The 20,627-nt window shown below is 35.7% G+C and overlaps 1 protein-coding gene across 2 annotated transcripts in view; it reads left to right on the top strand.

Annotated features, from left to right (window-relative positions):
* Nucleotides 1-20,627, top strand: part of EPG5 (ectopic P-granules autophagy protein 5 homolog) — a 2,535,958-nt gene that overhangs the window by 80,900 nt on the left and 2,434,431 nt on the right. For both annotated transcript variants that reach the window (XM_044078183.1, XR_006365599.1), the window contains exon 3: nt 9,345-9,588. In XM_044078183.1, the coding sequence (XP_043934118.1) occupies nt 9,345-9,588 (244 nt within the window). The remainder of the gene's footprint in view (nt 1-9,344; nt 9,589-20,627) is intronic.

The raw sequence follows: 20,627 nt of genomic DNA, 5'->3' as shown, positions 1-20,627 counted from the left end.
ATAATTGAACCTTGCAAAAATATGTAATTAAGTGAAAAAAATTCTGTTAAAGTGAAAGGTGAACTTGCAGTTCAGAACATCGGATGTGAATGAAGACAAATTAAAAAAAAAATTAAGGACAAATGTAAAGAAAAAAGTGAAATTAAAAATACTTAAATGATGAAAGGGAATCATGGAATGGAATGGGGGTTGGGAATTTTTTGTGTGTTTTAATGTAAAATATAGATTAATTGAACATTTTACCATGCGGTATTAATGCTGATTGGAAAAGGGGAATGTTGAGATACTGGGGACAACCAAAAAAGGGTTTTTATTGTGGTGCAGTATGTCATTTAATAGGGCAATGTCATAAAAGAAAATGTTATGAACTGGACGTATTGCTAGTAATTGTAAAAAAAATGTGCAAAGACTATGAATGTGTTGAACTTTTTAATTTTGTTTATAAAATGAATGAGGAAAATGAAAAAATAATATATAAAAAAGCGGAAGATGAAAATAAAATTGAATGGCAACATTTTTGTGAAAATTATATGGTTGAAGTGTAAACTAAATTTGAATTTTAAGTCAGGATGGGGAGATAGATGAAAGTGAAAAAGAGAAAAATAAAAGCACCATACAGTGGATATAAAGTGTTCACACCCCTGTTAAAATGCCAGGTTTTTGTGATATAAAAAAATAAGACCACAATAAATAATTTCAAAACTTTTCCCACCGTTAATGTGGCCTATAACCTGTACAATTCAATTGAAAAACAGACAAATATGTTAGGGGAAAAATATAAAAAATAAAAAACATACAATAAGCTGGTTGCATAAGTGTGTATACCCTTAAACTAATACTTTGTTGAAGCACCTTTTGATTTAATTACAGCATTCAGTCTTCTTGGGTTCACACCTGCCATCAATTAAAAGACTCTGATTATCCCCAAATAAGGTTCAGCTGTCCTAGTAGGATTTTCCTAACATTTACTCAGTTGCCTGCTACAGCAAAAGCCATGGTTCGCAGAGAGCTTGCAAAGCATCAACGGGATCTCATTGTTGAAAGGTATCGAGAGAAGGGTACAAAAAAAATATCCACATCATTGGATATATCATGGAACACAGTGAAGACTTTCATCAAAAAGTGGAGAAAATGTGGGACAACAGTGACATTACAAAGAACTGGACTTTCCTCCAAAATTGATGAAAAGACAAGACGTAAACTTGTCAGGGAGGCTGCCAAGAGACCTACAGCAACATTGGAGGAGCTGCAGGAATTTCCGGCAATTACTGGATGTGTACATGTGACAACAATCTCTTTTATTCTCCATATGTCCGGACTATGGGGTAGGGTTGAAAGACGGAAGCCTTTTCTTACACAGAAAAACATCCAGGCGCAGCTAAAATTTACAAAACAGTACATCAAGTTTCTCAAAAGCAAGTGGGAAAATGTGTCATGATCTGATGAGACCAAGGTTGAACTTTTTGGCCACAATTCCAAAAAGTAAGTTTGGCGCAAAACAGCACTTCACATCCATCCCCATGGTGAAGCATGGTGGTGGCAGTATCATGCTTTGGGGTTGCTTTTCTTCAACTGGAACTGGGGCTTTAGTCAAGGTGGAGGGAATTATGAACAGTTCCAACTACCAGTCACTTTTGGCCCAAAACCTTCAGGCATCTGCTAGAAAGCTGAAGATGAATACAAATTTCACCTTTCAACAGAGTGACCCCAAGCATACATCCAAATCAACAAAAGAATGGCTTCACCAGAAGAAAATTAAAGTTTTGGAATGGCCAGCCAGAGCCCAGACCTAAATCCAACATAAAATCTGTGGGCTGACCTGAAGAGGGCTGTGCACGAGAGATGCCCTCACAGTCTGACAGATATGGAACACTTTTGCTATGAACTGTGGGCAAGTATTGCCAAGTCAAGATGTGCCATGGTGAGACTCCTACCCAAGAAGACTGAAGTAGACTGAATGCTGTAATTAAATCAAAAGGTGCTTCATTAGATTAAGGGTATGCACACTTATGTAATCAGCTTATTGTACATTTTTTATTTTTTAATATTTTCCCCCTAACAGATTTGTTTGTTTTTTAATTGAATTGTACAGGCTATAGGTCACATTAAAGGTCAGAAAAGTTTTGAAATTATTTATTGTGGTCTCATTTTTTTTATATCACAAAAAACTGGCATTTTAATAGGGCTGTGTACACTTTTTTTATATCCACTGTCAGTTACAGAGTTAAGAAAAGGAAGAAAAAAAATGTTATATCAAGTTTCCAAAATTTTGAGCATCAAAAAACACAAAAGTCTACCTTTTTTATGTTTTTGCAAGGGGGCAAGCGTTCCAGAACCCCCAACCCCCCCTGCAAATTATTTATACCAACTCAGATATTGTATTACAGTGAGGAAACGAGTGAATTTCCTGATCCTCGCTGTACCACGATCTCCATTCAAAAGATTTGAGTTTTGAAAAAGTTGATCATATGGTCTCAACCATGTAGAGTTCGAGTTTCTGAAAGCTCGATCAACTAATAGGGACCCTGTTTTGTGTATATATGCATATACTCAAGTAGAATTATTTTGGAAACATAAAATTTGTTGTGATAAAATAAATGTAAGTATTGTAGGGGAGTTAAATTGTAATTTGAGAAAAGAAAATGGTAATATAGGGAGAGATGTTAAAGTAATGAGACAAATTATGACATATGGGCATTTATTAAAAATAGAAATTATACTTGCAGAAGAGGACATCTAAAAATAGAGATAGATTGTATTTATTCTGGTAATTTAAAAGAAAATAATAAAATGACAAAAGATGTATATCTTCAGACCATTGGTACACTGAAATTAAAGCAACAAATAAAGACTACATTAAAGAAGAGAAAGGTCTGAAAATTTTAAGAGATATTTTCCAAGAAATGGATTTATAAATTATGTATGGAAAAATTATGGAAGGATAATTATTCTGTGATTAATTTTTGTAAGAATATAGAAAATGGTCGATACAGTTCAAAGTAAAATAGAAATAAGTTGAGTTTAGAAAAATACTTTTGGGAAAAAAAGAAAAAGAAACATCAAGAACTAGTTAAGGAATATAAAAGTCAACTGAGCAAAGGTGAGAGAAAAGTAAGTGAAAATGAAATATACAAGGAGAATTTAATAAAAATACAGAAATTAATAGAACATCAAAGATTTGCTGCTTATATGAGAAAGTAGATGATGTTTCTTTTTTTAGGAAAATGAAGAGAGAAAATAAAATGTCTTTTTAGGAAATAATGATTATGTAGAAGTATATTTTAAAAGAAACTGCAAGAAAGTAAAAGTGAGGCAGAAAGCTTTTAAGTACATTGATCATATAAAAAAGGATGAGAATGAAGAGTTGGTTAAAATAGAGATATAATAAGATAGGATATTAAAAAGTATTTAAAATATAGTGTGCCAGTCCCTATGAGTTTTATAAAAAATGGATATAGATAAGAAAAATATATTATTAAAGATGTATACGTTATAGCCATGTAAGGGTATTAGTGATAAAAGTATTTGCATAGAATTGGCTAGGTTAATGTACAAAAAAGGTAAAAAAGTTGCTAAAATTGGAGACATAACTTTAAACAATGTAGATTTATATTTTTTATGAAAATAACACAGGTTAGAATAAGTAAGGACATTACTGTTTTACAGGTAGACATTATATATGGAAGTGTGGAAAGAAATAGTAAAGATTTGTTAGTTAAGGAAATTATAAGAATTATGGTTAAGAACAAAAATGATTGATTGTGACATAGAAAAAGCATATGATAGGCTATGCAATTTTAAGATGTTTGAGGTTCTCAAAGAATATGGGTTTCATGATAAATTTATTAAGTGAATGTATAATAACTAATCTAACACGACAACAATAAATGGTTTGTTTAGTCAAGAAATTTATGTTAGCGGTATTATGCTGCTTAATGGACATCCTTATTTATTATTTTATATATGAATGCAATAATAAGCAAGGCAGAAAGATCTGTTAAAGAAGGATTTTTAAATTGTGGAACATATTACAGAAATTCCTGTGTTTTACTTATCCAGATGATAATGTTATAATGAATAGCAAAAATTTGGTTACGGAAGCAATGTGGACTATAGGAATGTATATTTAAAAAGTAGGTTTAAAATGTAAATAAAAAAATTCTAATGGTTTTGGAAAGGCTGTGAAAAATTTGTCAATTAAGATTTCTAAACTAGAGATAAAATTATGAGGTATTAAATATAAAAAAGAAGAAAAATGTAAAGAAAATTGGAAGGAAAATGTTAATAGAAATAAAACAGGATGGATAAATAGAAAAAAAATCAGATTCGATTTTTAAGGAGAAAGTGTATTTGATTCATGTGTGTATATTAGACGGGATATATTAGGGATATATGTTTTCCTACAGAGTTGGAGGTTTTGTTGAGTTATTTTCTTTTCTTTTATATAGGGTTCAAGGTTAAATTCAGTTGAGAGAAATGTATTATAAGGAAGAAGAAGGCAGGATAGGTTAAAAAATCCTATTGTATATTTATCATCTAAATATATGCTGGATTATTGAAAAGATTCAGAATAGAAAATATGTACATTTTTTTATCAAAAAGTTAAGATATTTTTAAAAAATAATAAATGAAATTTAAATGAAGAAAAAAATGTTATGATTTAATTAAGAGATGGGATACTACATGGGAAGAAATTGTGGAAATAGGTATGATTGTTTTTTTTTTATTGTATTAATAATTAGGAAGATGAAGTTGAAACTATTAGAAAAACATTAAAGAAAGAAAATTAAAATTGATGTATATTTACAGATTCAAGATTTCTTACAGAGACTTATGATTAAAAATTGCCTTTTTAAGAAAATATGAAATATAAGCAAAAAAGTGATAGTATGTGTAATTAGAATATGGAAGAAATAATGAATTTTTTTAGAATGTAGAAAAGTAGAAGAGGCAAAGATGTTATGATGAATGTAAAATGGATTTGTTTAAAAAAATTAAAAGGAATAATATATGGTTATTACGAAAATACTAAAACGGAAGTAGAAAAATTGATGTAAAAATAGGTTTGTATGGAATATATGAACAATGAAATAGCTTCTGTTGTGTAAACAGGAGGAATTGTATTGATAAATAATGTTAAAAGATGGTTATGGCTAAAATGGTGTGTGTGGGGGTAAATGTATATGTCAATAGTGTTTTAAATTCCCCTGTACTCTTTTCAATAAGTTTTGTGGGATGTTTTACATCTACCTGAGCTAACACCACTCAGACAGATGGAGTCTTGATTTAACACATCATCTGAAGGACGACACACTCAGGAGTACAGTGCCCCCCTTACACAGCACTGCCATGTAAGCAATCCATCTACCTGGTGTGTAACTAAACCCACAACCTTCTGCACCAAAGGTGAGTTTGCTATCTGCTGAACTACTTCTACTCTGGCGTTACTTTTCAGTGTTAAGAAGGGAGAAAGGAGGAATCCTTTCTTCATCATAAGCATTAGCTTACAGTATTGACAGAGAGGTTGGTGGGGGTTACATCAGATATGAGCACTGTGTTACATTACTACCTGAGGTAAGTTGAGGTTGGGGAGATCTATCAAACAGTATTTTCAGGAGTGGGGAATGGGATCTGTCATAATTAAAGGAGGAACTACAGTAGATATTAGCATTATCTTATAATACCAGGATGGCGTCAGTGTTGGAAGTGTTCTCTTGTTACAGATGTGATGTTGGACTTTCAGTTAGTGGAGGAGGCGAATGAGGGGGGTTGCATTTCAAACACAAGGAGAGTAGGCAGGAGGTGCATGAGCTACTTATGTAACATTACACCTACATAGTCTGTATATGAGTGCAAGTCATCACAGCCTGTACATGTAATGGTGAGTTCCTAATGCTACCAATAACAAGCACTGATTTGATTTATAATTTATGCAGTTTGTGCTACATTATCTACTCTTTGGTGGATCTTAATCTTGTAGATCAAACAACATTATGTGCATTCTTAACTTTTATGAAGCCTGGCCTACTATTCTTTGTCACTTTGTAATAGTTTTGCGTTTTAGAACTCGATTCTTCTGTAATTTACTAATACGTCTGGTACTGTGCAGGTAACATTGCCGTTAAAACTATATGCATTTCAGGTGTTCTTGCCATTTGTAGAGCATGTTATGTTTTTTTTTTCCTGTTTCTTTTTGCTTGCTTCTCATCTGATATGAATGTTTAGTGTGTGCTTGGGCTTGCAAAACCGCATTCTTTCAGTTCAGTTTAGGTGCTGCATCTGTTGAAGTAATGCTGGTACTTTATGACTGTTTATCAATTTTTACTTTGTGGTATATTTAATAAAGGTGGGTCCCTGGTTTGTATTTGAGGTGATAGCAGAGGGGCTTATCTTAACTTACTCATCCTCCATATATAATATTAAATTATATTTGTTGTTGAATGGCTATAACCAGTATTTATTTCTTTCTTTACTTATTTACTTATTTTTCTTGAGTGGGGATGGCCAAATGGCCATTGCACATTTTCATAATGCATGTTTACATGTGATGCAAGAGAATGTGAATTTATTAGACCTTGTAAATAGCCCAAATGTATGAACTTCATATTTTCTTTACGGATGTGCATGTATAAGAAAGATCTTATTGCACATGCTAAGAAGATGAGGATAGCTAAATTAAAGGAAAACCACACCCACAGACTCAAAAATCATGTTTATTTCATCATGGTTTGGCGTTTCCTACATTTTAACACTACTTTGGAACTATTTAGAGGTTCTTAAATATGTTTATATGGAGTTTCTGAGTCTGATCACATGGGATCTAGTATCTTGAAGTGATCCTGATTGTTTAGTCTGCCTCTAGGTATCCCACAATCAAGTGCTTATCTGTATAAAAAAATACATCACTCAGGCCTCTTTCTTCCTAAAGCTCCTGTCACTGCATTGATTTTACATGCATACACTGATGTCTTTCAGTTAGTTTTAAGTAACATTTCATGATGTTCAATGACTACATAAAACACAAACAGTGCAAATGCCTCAAAACAGACTTTCAGAGTACTTTTTACTGCTGCTTCTTTTTAGAATGGCTAAATTGCAGTCTTTTGTGAAGCCTGAATTGTACTACTTCGACTTATCACCCATCCACCTTCACGCCTAACTTCATTAGCTGTCAAAGTGCTAAGGGTAATTTGAACTGTTACCTACTGTGACTGACAACTTAAAGCAGGAGACTTGACTCATGTACTGTTTCGTTGTTCTAGCCGTTACTTTCTGTATGGGTAGAGCTGTGACCTCACAGCATGGGTGGGTTTTTAGGAATGTTGTGGTGAAATCTGTTTGGGGAGGGAATTGGCCAGAAAACTACCTGTATTCATTGGCCTTGATGACATCAATGAATTGGAAACTGCAGCAAGCTTTTCCAGGGTGGGAGAAAAGTTTTTTGAAAGTGAAACCACTACAGTACAGTAAAGTACTGTTCTAGTGGAGAGAAGCTGTCAATTTAAAATGTTTTAAATGCTGTATTGTTGCTTATTCATAGCAGACACTGTAAATAAGGAGAAAAAAAGACAAGAGATTAAGTATTTAATAATAGAATCCGGTTGTCCTTTAATAATGTTAATAGTGAGACAGAAAAGCAGTTCGGTATAGTATGCATTTACAAGTTTGACTGTGTAATGGATGAGAATTGCTTTCATGTGATTAAAATATAGTTCAAGACAAATTCACAGAGTTACTTGAGTAACTCTACAAATGCAAGTCCATCGTTTCCTGGGGTACTTTTTTAGATCATGGTTGTGCACCAATGTACTTTGGGTCTGTCTCAGGACAAGTGGAAGGCTGTTCTGTGATTTGCATACAAATACTGGTAGCAAGCATCACAAAAACACATTTTTATTTTAAAAGTAGATGTTAAATTTAAGGAGGTTGACTTTTAATTGAGCAGTAGCTTGTACTATTTAACAGTGTCAGTCAAGAGTGAGCAATTAACAATTGTACAAAAGTTTGTGGGCAAATTGTATGTAGTTGAAATACAATTAATACAATTGATACTTGGGCCGAAGACACCTTATTAATTGGAAGAGCAGTGACGGGTTCAGTATGAAACAAATTTTCATTTTGCCAGTTGAACCAACCAAATTCAGAGACAACTCCATTGGGAACAAGAGTATTACAGAAATGTATTTATTTTTATTTGATAGCTGGAAAGAGCACTGATCCACACAGGCCTTTTTTCAGCTGTAACCTGGGCATATTTTCTGTTCAACTGACCTGCTCAGACTCGCACAGCCGGCAAATGGAAGCTGAGGGAAGTAAACACTGGACTTAATAAAGCAGCTCATTAATACCTCCTAGCCTTAATCATCTGCACTGGATAGGCTCAGTAATGTAAATATATCCTAGCAGAATTCCCTCATCTCCCACAAATACCATGCCAAGTGTAACAACTATAGACAAAACAGGAAATAAACCTTCAGAACTCTGTACAAGCACTAAAGCCAACCACTTTTTTGTACCACAGCAAAATTTAAAAAAAATAATGCTTCAGAAGTGCTTGAAATCCTGTTTAACCTATTCTTCTTTCATCGTAGCAATGAAGGCCCTTGGCTAACGTCACCAGTGATTGACTTCAGGATAAAGATTTTTTGATAAAGAATTTATCAAGTTATTTCCATTGTGAGAGCCTTGATTTATAACTAAGTTGTCTCCGTTGTGAGATCCTCTATTTATACATACATGAAACCAGTGAAAATTGTGCAGTTTTATGCAGTAGGTTCTGCTGCTGTTGTATAAATATTTGTATGTCTTTCTGTGATGGATTTCAGCTTTGTTTTTCCTGTTAATATTTTGCTATAGTAGTTAACTATCACACAAGACAAATCCATTGTTTTTCTGCATGCATGCCCCATATTTTTGTCCCAAACTTTACCCATTACTACTAAATGTTATGCTGTGTAATTGCTATGCATTATTCTAAATCAGTGTTAGGACAGTATTTGTAAATCTCTTTATGTCAGTTGTATGTATGTTCATTGGTTTATGTTATCTTTCATAAGCCAATCCGTATTCACTAAGGCAGCTTGTAGTGCCTGAAAATTAACAGTTTATTTTCTAAATGACAAAGGGGTAACACAGCTGTTGCACGTTGGTACGTATCATGAAGGATTCTGTAGTGTTTTCTCACAGTTCTAGCATGATGTACTCAGCCAGTCTTATCTTTAGTAAAAGCTAGATAATATTCTGCAAAATTATGTGAGACAGATGGTAAAGATTTCTTAAAAAAATGCACTGAAGGTTGGCAGCAAACATTTCATGTTTGGAACTTTTATTGTTCTTTGCTGAAGGGTGTATGTGCAGATCAGGCAAAAGTTACAGGATACCACCGATTCCAAACAGTTGAGATGAGCAAATCTGCTTTGGAGGACCTTCAACATATTTTTGAAATGAAAACAGACCAACTGCATCAGACTCTAGCTTTGCATTCCTATACTTCTGTACTGTCACGGCTGCAGGTGGAGTCCTTCATTTACAGATTGCTGAGTTCTTCACCATTAAAGAAAGCATCAGCAGTGAAACACTTGGAGCAAGGTTAGTTCCATTGTGATTTTTTTTTTTGTCTGTGTGTGTGTGTGTGTGTGTGTGTGTGTGTGTGTGTGTCAGTGAGAGAGAGAGAGGGAGAGACACCGCAGTTGTATTTTTGTTTATTTCAGAATCCTGGATAGAGTGCTATACCAGAGACAGTACAACAGTACAACCCACTGAAAAAATCTTGTACTAAAATATGTAGGAGATAGCTAGCTAGATAAGTAGGTAGATAAAGCAGTCTGATACTCATGGTAAGACTTCATTGCACTGATTTCATAAATGTATTTTCGTTGTGTGTTTATTTATTTGTCATTAATGGATCTGCCCAGCACGAATTAATTTGCTGCAGCCAAACAACAATGGAAACATTAAGTTTTATTATCTTTACTGAAACTGTCTTTGCCTCTGAGCAGTCATTAACCTTTTTAATGATCATGGGTTATTTTACAACACAATCACTTATTCTTAAGCCTGCTTACACATATACTGAACAGTTGAGCATCTTTAGTCAGTATTTGTAAATGCCGTGCATCATGGAGGAGAGCTGGTGCACATTAGATGCGCATACCAAAAACTTGCACAATTCATAAAAATGGTAGCACAGTGGGATAAGAACATTATATGTCAGTTTCCTTCACTGGGTAGGTGTAGCTGCATGCATGCAGATGCCCCTCCAGGATCGACAGTATACGATCTCCTCACAAGGTGGTTCCAACAGTGTAACATATGGGTTGTATTTGATGTACATTTTGTCAGTGCAGTAACTCCTCTTTCATGTTGATTTATTTCTCAGCATAGAATGCTGAGCAGCATGTCAGTGCAAACGTAAGAAAAAAAAAATGAAAACCCTGTTGCATAGTAGGAAAAACACTAGAGACAATGGAGTACCCTGTGATAACCTGCTACAACCATACTTGTCTGGCCCCCGCACTGTGACATTTCTGCATTCCCTCCACTGGAAGCTCACACACCCAAGATCCCTTTGTTATCAAAGTTATGCTAATGACCTTAGTGCCATCATTATGCTTAAGGAGTGAAACATTTTTATGATTCTTTCCTAGGAATGATGACAGAGCACAGCCTGACAGGGAAGAGCAAAAAGTACAACATGTATTTTATAGTAACTGCATGTGTCTTACTTATATTGTACTCTACTAAGCTATTTTCCCATTGTGCAATGGAATGCTGTCATGTGATATACTACCCCTCACCCCCATCACATTTTTAAAGTGTTTGCTGCCTGTAAAGTAAAGCTTGGCATATGTTCTTCAACCCCCTTAACTGATGGTCTCTTTTTTTGTCTTTTCTTTCAAAATGTGTCTGTCTCCTTGCATTGTGCTTCATTTTGATCTGCTTTAATGTCCTTTTTTATACAGGGCTGCATCCTTGAACTGGGTTGATATTTTGTAGCAAACTTTTCTTGGCAAAAAAAAAATGGACATTAATCTACATATTCTGATTCTGGGCTTTTACTTAAAAGGTGACAGAACATCTTGAATTTATCTGTGAAAATATTCTGTTTTATTTAATTTCTTTCTCTGAAGACATTTAAAGCATTTGAAACCACTAGTTTAAGGGTGAAAACTCTTTTAGTTTCATCATGCACCTCCCTCACACAGTGGTCCCGTCATCATCCAGCTAACATTCAGCTTTTACTTTTCCTGAAAGTGAGATATGCAGCGAATGTAGTCATTATTCCATTCAGTGCTACCTTGAGCTGTCTTCTCATCTGTACCCTGTTTGGCATGGGAGTCCAGGAAGAGTAAGGCTCCTTGTCTCTGATTCATACAGAGCTAATGATACATATCCTGTTGTTAACTCACACTCAGGACCCTTTATTTGAAAAGACAAACTAATGAAGACCTTTATTAACTTCTTTGAAATCCAATTTCTTTGGCTTCTTACTAAAAGAGACTATGTGTTTGTGAAGAAGGATGATGACCCATGGTTTTTACTGCCCCAACTAGAGCTTATCCTTTAGGATGCTGCTTTTATTGTTCGACTGGAAACACCACATTTCTGACACTGAGCTGTTCAAAATAGATGCCTTCACAAACTGCTGGAAGAGTGACATGCCAAATCTTTTTATAAATCCTTCTGCCACAATTTTGTCACAAGCAGCTCTTTCTGCTGGTACGATTGCAACATTACTAATGTAGGTCTTAGTTGATTTCTCATGGCCAGATGTGGAGTATACTCATGATTTGCCCTCTCAGTTAAGAATCCTGTTGTTGCTTGTCTGTACTTTCATAAAATAAATACAGTTTGTTTCTTCCAGTTTCCCTGGAACAGCAGGAAATCACAGCTTTTCTCTGCATGCTCTGTTTTCTAACTCCACAGTTTTTTTGAAATAGCTCTTAATGAGAAGCCTCATGCTCAGCTATCTTTTTTCATTTTTCCTTCATCAGTTTATCTGAATAGCTAGTTAAAGTTGCTTGTACTTTCTCTAGCCTTTTGCTATTTGACTTTATAGTTTCCTTTTAGTGTTTCACTTTTTTGAAACACCTCTGAGTGCATTTGATTTATTTTTACCTGAAATTACTGGATGCCATCTTTTGTATCAGAGCTGAAACTTGAACTGTTTTTTGCTGAACAGTTGCAAGATTCTTCCCAGGCAAGATTTATTTCCTTCTCTTTTTCTAATTGATTTACTCTTACTTTCTCCAGCAGATTTTTTCCTTACTGGCATCCAGGCTGTGCAGTTAAAATGAATTTTACCCAGATTGATGACTTGCACTGGATTTTTTTCCAAGTTCCTCTCTCCCCAGATATTTTAGTTGATTTTGTAGGGCAATCTCCCATTTCTAACGGCACTTGGTGGGTACTATGTCTTTCACCACCTCTTTCTATGAATGCTTACCCTGAGATTACACTACTTCAGAAATAGAAAGAACACTTGATTGTCAAGCAAAACCAAGTATTTATTTTATTCTGATGTAGCTTAATCTGGGAATTAGTATGTTTAGTATGTAGGAGGCTAAAAACACCAATTGAAATCTCTAGGCCCCCTATAAAATTGTAGTGTTATAGTAGTTTATTCTTCTTTTGTTTAGTTTAGATATTGATTACAAAGAAATCACAAAGCAGTCACACAGAGCTCCAATAAAGACTGTCCCTCCTCAACAAATGGTTGCACGATGGTATCAGCAAAAAAACAAGGCTCACATGAAGGAAACGTTAAAGTTTAATTCCTCCAGCATATAAAAAACCAAAGTTGAACAAACAGATTCCAGCATACGAACAGTTCTAATATTAAAACAACAAATTAAGCACTTTCATCTTCTTAAAGAAGACTTCATCAGAATAAATTGAACCCTTCACTGCACCATTTTTATATTACATACTTCATTCCCCATTGGTTAAAACATCAATTAAATAATTAATTATGCAAATAACTAACATTTAAAAGGACAGCTGTATTATTAATTATATTGTAGTTATAAAACAGTGCTCACTGCATAAATCAGTTTTAATACTATTATTATCAGTATATAGAGTAAATAGCTTGAAAATTTCCTAAAAATATATGTATACATATAAAAACTCTTATTCAACACATAGGACTGCTCATAAAAATAAAACAAACAGGGAAACATCCCATAGAACATATTGAAAACAACCTTACAAAGGTTGACAGGATTTTAATAAGGTAATAGATATAGTTATACATGTCTACAAGTGTTGTTGTTGTGTCTTTCGGCTTTTCCCGGTTAGGGGTCGCCACAGCGGTACTCCGGTCTGTTAATGATCGGCAGTGGATTTTTACGTGCTGAGTTGCCAGCCCTAACGCACAACCTTCAACGAAGGTACACCCATTCACACATGTCTCCTCACAGAAGACGCTCTAGCTGAGAATTGAACGGGACAACATCTTGCTGTGAGGCGACTGTATTGATCTTTAGTTTTTAGCCCTTCTGGGCTTAGAAACCTTCATTTTTAGAAGAGGGAGAAGTGAAATATGGTCATTCATTCCAGGTGGGGTACAGGCAACTAATCTTAACTGCCATATCATCTCCCTGTATTCTAACATGTTCTCCCAGTCCCCACCTCTATCACTGGGAACCACCTTTTCCAGGACCCAAAACTTAAAATCTGCTTGTGTACACACCATACTATGCCTATACAGGACATTAGTTTCTCTCTTTTTGTTGATGTCATAATTATGTTCATACACACGTTGTCTCAAAGTTCGTTCGGTTTTACCAACGTAATATGTCCAGCAATATTTACAATAAGCGAGATGCACCACACCTTTTGAATAGCAGCTATTATATATCAAAGTCTTCAGACTAGAAGGTATACTCGGGATTTCAAAACTCTTACAATTGGCCATAAATGTACATTGGGAGCACCTTCCGCACTTGTGTGTCACCATTTTGGCTATTGTCCAGTTGATAGTACTACTCTTCTTCTTTTCAGTATTTCCTTAAGACTGAAATTAGTCTTAAACCTGCACCTCAATTGTCTGTTAAAAATATCTAACCTACTCGGCATTCTTTGAATACAAACTTTGCCATCTCAAAGTCACTTAACAGTACTCTACAGATGGCTGGAGATAGTAAGGTGATTCTTGAAAAGAATGAAATTCTCAGTGTGTAGAAGCAGTAGTTTCAATTGTTAAGGCTTTGTGCCTCTGCTTAAAACAGACAGCTGCAGATTTCCTGATTCTTACATTCTGCTCCACGTATACATCCCTGGACATGCAACCCTTATATTTTCTCCCAGGGACAGAAGTAAGTAGACTTGGCCTATAATTCTTCCACTCTGCATTTGGCTTCTCCAGTACTCTAGCTGCTATTCATTTGGGTGGTAGCCACAGAGCTCCTTTGCTATGTGCAGTGGGCCCTCCAAAGTCTTTTGATACTTTCATGTCTTCATATCTAATATTTATAAATGGTGGAAACACTTTTTACTTTGCATTCCAATAATTTTTCCCTGTGCAACTCTTTTATGTTCCAGATTTTCAGTAAGAAATCCAAGCTGTAAATGTAGTAATAGTCTGACCAAGACTTGTAATAGAGGAATTAGCACTGAAGGATGTTCAGAAGTGATGCATTTTAATAAAAGATAAAGTGACTTTGAATCCATCTTTCTTTTTATATTGTGTCATATTTATCTTTGTGATCAGGGAATGATATGATCTTTTTGTATTCCCAGGTCTGTGTGAATACAATGTTCCTGACCTCTTCAGTGATTTGTAGTACATCTATATTCATGTATTATGTTGCCTCTAGTCATAGAAAAGTATTTACAGTCTGAACAGTGAAGTAATTGATGTAAATGTAACTGGATCATCTCATAATTCTGAGATCTCTGTTTATTTATTTTGCACAATTTTAGATTGCTGGCGTACTTGCTAATGCAGCATTAGGAAGAAGTGAGATGACATAAGAGTAAAGAAAAAAGAAATGTAATACAAACACTGGTTCCTTTCTTCAGATCAACTAGGTGTGACAGAGCAGATCCTAACTTCATGCAATTTTATGTGCAGTTTCACCATTTCTGTATCTGAGCTGTTAAACAACTATGGCTTACAAAGTCTTGCTTTAATTTCTCTGAGTCTTTTGGATTTCTGATACCATGATGGGAATGGACTGCATTCCTAAGTCAAAGTATGATTAAAGTTTGTGAAATTAGTATTGTTTCAATCTTTGATGTTAGCTAAAAGTACTCTTCACAGCACCTGTAATGTGCTCAGAATTGACTCCTACAATTTGTGTGGAGTTGCATGTATAGGTAGCATATGTAATAAGACTGTAAATTTTTTTTTGTGGGAGCCATTGTTCCGACTACTGTTTGAACGGTCTGGGTATGTTTCTTCCACAGTGCCCTCATTTCTGCCTACAATTCCTGGTGTTTTGTGATTTTTGTGTCTCTCTATACATAACCCATTATAATCACTGGGTGTAGCCATTTCAATGATCAATGCTTCTTTTGTCTTCTTTTCATTGACTACAGTTTTCTCACATTTTTTTTGAGCTGTTGGTAATGGGTAATCCCATGTGGTATAAACTTCATCATTGTCTATAATGCTTTGTGTCTCATGTTTCCAGTGCTTCTCAGCTACTTCAGTATTGTAATAGTTGCTCAATCCCCAGTGTAACTGTCTTGCCACATTGTCATGCCTTTCAGTATACTCCTACTATTTGTTTTACTTCTATTTATACAGCATCTTTGTTATGTTCCACGGGGTCTTCATAAATATTTCTCTAAAATGGGTCTATTTCTTTTCTTTTTGTGTTTCTATTCCTTTTACTTTGTTTCTGAATTCTCTATAAAACTTTTTGGGATCATCGATAAATTGTTTATTTTTTACTTTTCCTATGTATTTATCTGCATATCTTCTAAGTTTTTCTGCCTGTGCTGATATCTTTAGTTTCTTATTTGCAATAGTGTACAATAGCTCAGATTCTAGTCTGATCTAATACTCTGTGTTGCTTTTATCATGTCTGTCTTTTTAAGTATTTTGTTGACCTGTACCCTATCCTATACTCTTCTCACAGTGACACTTCTTGTCTTAATTGCTGTACAGCTTTCTCTATTCGACACTTCCATGATGGCATTTGATTTCTTCCCTTCCTTTCCCTTATTGCGATGTATTTTTGTGGTAGGCTTTATCTGTTATTAATTTTACTGCACAGTAATGTGTTTACTTCTGTTGTATTACATGAATTTCCTGCAATAGTCTTGATTATTGTGTTCATCTGTTTTATTAAACTTCCAGCATTTTGAGTCTTATTGACTTTCTGTAATCTATTTCTTTCATTGACCTTAATGTGTCTGTCCATCTCAATTAAATCAAGCAAGTCTTCCCTTAGAACTTTTTCTTCTAAACTAAGGGCACATTCTTTATTCTCCGTTTCCTGCAGGCATTTTACAGAAAGTAAAAGAACATCTTCCTGTGACATATTCTCTTCAGCTGCATACTGCATCATCCGTTTTCATATGGGAACTCACTGGCCTAACACTCTACAACACTGACTGTGTCAGAGTTGTCACAATTTCCTGTTCCTTCCCTTGATGTGCAACTCCAACTGAACTTTTGTGCTTGTTTCCTACTGAAGACTCCAGAGTATCTTCATGTGGCAATTGCTCAGATGCTCCTGATCCACCCATTTCTCCTTAATTTGGGGACTCACCATTCCATTGTGCTGTGAGGTTACCATTGTTGGATTTTCTACACTAAATCCTTCACGTTGCAGGTAATCCCTAACTTCAGTTTCTCTTTCTTTAACTTCAGCATTACTAATCGTCTTTTCTACTTTTCCCGTTTGTTTTATTGTATTGTAAAATGTTCCATTTCCAGATACCTTTGCCTGTTTTCTCTTCAAATATCTTTGATGCTACTTTTTGTATTGATCAGTTTTCCTTTCTCCTTTGCATAAATATTGCACCGTATTAAAATCTTTTTCTTTCTCATGTCCATATTTCTTCTTCAGATGTTTCCCGTGCCACCTGTTTCTCTTTACTTTTGGGACTTATTCTTCCATTATGCTGTGACATAACCTGTGTTAGACTTTCTACAGTAAATCCTTCACTTTGTAGGTATTCCACAAGTTCAGCTTTTATTTGTTTAACTTCTGCTTTACTAGTCTTCTGCTCTTTTTTCCTTTTGTTTTCTTAATTTTTCTACTGTGAAACTTTCTGTATTTTGTTACATTTGTTTGTATTTATCTTCAAATATCTTTGGAGCTGTTTTTTGTATTAACTAGTTTGGCTTTCTTCTTTGCATAAATATTATACCATATCAGATCTCTCATTCTTTCCCATGTCCATGTTTCCTTTCTATACCTTTCAAATATCACTAGGTTTTGTTGTTTATATTTTTGCAGTTCCTCGGTTGCTTCTTTTTCTAAATGGCCCAATGTTTCTTGGTCTCGTTAATGTTTTTCATGAATCTCTTGTATTAATGAACACAATTTTGCATTCGAAGCTTTTGACAGTTTTTCTTCTACGAGTATTTTTCTTTCCTCTAATTTCTCTCTTAATCTTTTCAAATATCTTCTATCTGGAAATTCTGGGCTTCTTGCATTATAGTAACAATACATAAGTTCTTTCTTATCCTCCAACAGTCCAGTCTTATTTTTATGTCTCTTTTTTTGGCCTGTCAGGTTTTATGTTTTTTGAGGACTATTACTTCCTTCTGCAATAAGGGGGTGGTCTTCCCCCTGAGTTTGGCCTAACCCCATTATAGGAATGTTTCTATGTCTTGAGAATTCTGCTCTGTCATTCTTTCCAGTCCTGTCACCAGTGTGACTACCAGGATTGGACACTTTTTTTTTATCCTGGGACTTGTGCACCCAACTGTCTTTTTATTTTTTAATCGGTTTCTGTCTATGATATATGCTATATAAAATACACTCTATAGATCAGTGTCGTCTTTGTGAGATTTTGTAAAAACAGGGTCCACCTCATGAAGATACTCACAAAGACGTGAGGATATATTCAGTTCTAGCAACACTACTCTCTTTTGCTTGCTGATTTTATCATCTCTCCAGCCAGACCCCCATGCAAATTCCTAACAAAACCCTAACTAATTCTCAGCATTATGATTAATGTAGTCAAAGGCATTGTTGAAATCCGTATATAATACTGTCTTCCTGACTTTGTTCAACAGTTGGTTCCTTTGTATCAGACAGACATATATTGTCTGTTAATTCAGATCATCCTTCTTGCAAATCACCTGCTTTTATTTCTGTGAACAGGGCAGCTAAATTGGCCAGAGTTCTTTTTGCTAATTATTTCCTCTAATCCCAGCCATCAAGATGCAAACTATGCTTTCTAGTGCTATTTTTATTTATGTGCCATTTTCCATGGACAGGGTCATGACTGAAAACAAATCCGGATTAGTACAACAATCCAATTTAATTAATTCAATTAGATCATATGTTCTTGGCAGTTAATGTTTTAATACGCTGATATTTTAGTAAGTTTCTGTGTTTTTTTTTCATATTTAAAGATGGTTATTTTAAGATGTTCATTGTGTTTCACTGTTGCAGTCATTACAATTGGGTTATCCTGCTGGAAGGCTACCCGCAGTCAGCCCGAGTTCCAAAATCTAGGTCCGGCGTCGGTTGCTGTTGCCTCCTCCCTGACGTCAGTGCGCCAGGGATATAAAAGATGCAGCCGACTCCATTTTCTTCAGTCTTTCTTGCAGCGCGGTTCCTGAAGCAAAAGCAGTTTGCAAGTGCCGGTTGGCCGACTCCTGAGATTTTCAAATTCAAATTTCAGATCCGAAGTCTTCATTAAAGCTAAGTACCCCGTTGGGGAAACTTTTTTTCTTGCTCCAGACCGATGTCAGAAAAAGTAAATAATTGTATTTCTTGTGGGAAGCAAATACCTCATAAGGATTTTCATTCTTACTGTATTCCTTGCCTAGGCTCTGACCACGACGTTGCTAGTTGTCGGTTTTGTGCTACATTTAACCAATGCACTGTTAAGCGTCGGTACGATTTTGCATTTCATTACTTTGGCAGAAGATTCAATTATATAATGCCGTCAAAACAGCCGACTACCGGAGTTTTTAAAAAGCTCAAAGAAAAAGAAAAGGACAGGCATCCGAGGTCCAAAACCGACAATGAGGCTTCTGTTAGGCCTGTCACCAGTTCTCAGTGAGGCGCTTTTGCAGCCCCTGATGCCCGCTACCGCAGAGCCACAGTCCGCTTCCGACTCCCACGTGGAGCCAACTAGGCCGCTGGAAACTCAAGGTATTGGACACTCGGAAACTATTCCCTCAGATGGGTCCGGAGCTGCTGAGCAGGCATCGGCTTCTGAGGGTGTTTTCATACCTACACAGTTATATGTAAAACCAACTTAAGGCAAAGACTAAAGCAGCTCTAAAGACAAAGAAACAAGTACAGCATTCTCCTGGACAGGCCTCCATACCTAAAAAACATATGCTTAAAATGGCAGAAGACCTAATTACTTTGATCAGGGGTTTCCACCCCCCTCCTGCTAAGAGGCCTAGGCAAGAGATAGAATATGAATCTTCAGATCAGGTTTCTATTTCCTCTGATTCCTCTTCTGAACAGGAATATTCCCTTCCTCCCTTTGAGGATTCTGATGCAGAAGAATCTATCCCTTCAGCCTGTCCTCCTGAGGATTATTCTTTTGGGGAGACCCTGCATACTATGAGGGAGCATTTCCACTGGGAGAGCCAAGATTACTCTGAATCCAAATAAAGGCTCAGAGACTTTCTTTTATTACTTCAGCACAGGCCCCTTGCTATTCCTCCTCTTTTAAACATTGTAGATGATGTATTTTCAGAGTCTGGTCTGTCTCCTGACTCTTTACCACCTGCTCCTGTTAAGCCAGATAGATACTACAGGGTTCCTGATTCACATACATTTCTTTACAAAAACCCTGCTGCTGACCCAGAAACTATTTCTCAGGGTCCCAAGGGGGTCAAGGCTTCCACTGCAAAAAAACCTATCCCCTCTGATAGGGATTCAAGGGCCCTGGACAGATGGGGGAAAAAGATTTTTACTTCTGCTACCTTGGCTGTAAGAGCTTTAAATTGTCAGTTTCTTATGCTTAAATATCAACAATATCTTATGTCACTGCTTAAACAGAAAATGTTGGCAAATTCAGAATGTGCAGAAAACAAAAGAAATGCAGGATTTATTGCATGCAGCTGAACAAGTGGGAAAGCATACTTTGCAATGTGGTTTTGACTCTCTAGAGGCCTCCTGCAGGGCTGCAGTTACAGGTTCTGTCATTAGGAGGCAGGCTTGGTGAAAAGAACAGAATCTGCCCGATCGTGTTAAAGCAAAACTATTAGATGCTCCCTTAGAACATGATACCTTGTTTGGTGTTAAAGCAGAAGAGGTGTTGAAGAAAATGGAAGACAAAGCTAAATTTATGCAAACAGTAAAGGATTTCTTACAGGTACAGCCTTCCAGATTTAGTAGGAACTGGCCTACAAAGAATTGGTCCTTTCCAGTGTCAGACAGGCCACAAAGAGGCAGATACAGATGCCCCAGAGGCAGATCACAGCCCCAAGGCTCATCAGGCCTAAACAATGGGGTGCTTCTATCTCCAAA

Source organism: Protopterus annectens, chromosome 1.part1, assembly GCF_019279795.1.
Source record: "Protopterus annectens isolate FY-2018-M chromosome 1.part1, PAN1.0, whole genome shotgun sequence".
Taxonomy (NCBI): Eukaryota; Metazoa; Chordata; order Ceratodontiformes; family Protopteridae; genus Protopterus; species Protopterus annectens.
The sequence above is the reverse complement of the archived record's forward strand: the minus strand, read 5'-3'. Positions and strand labels throughout refer to the sequence as shown.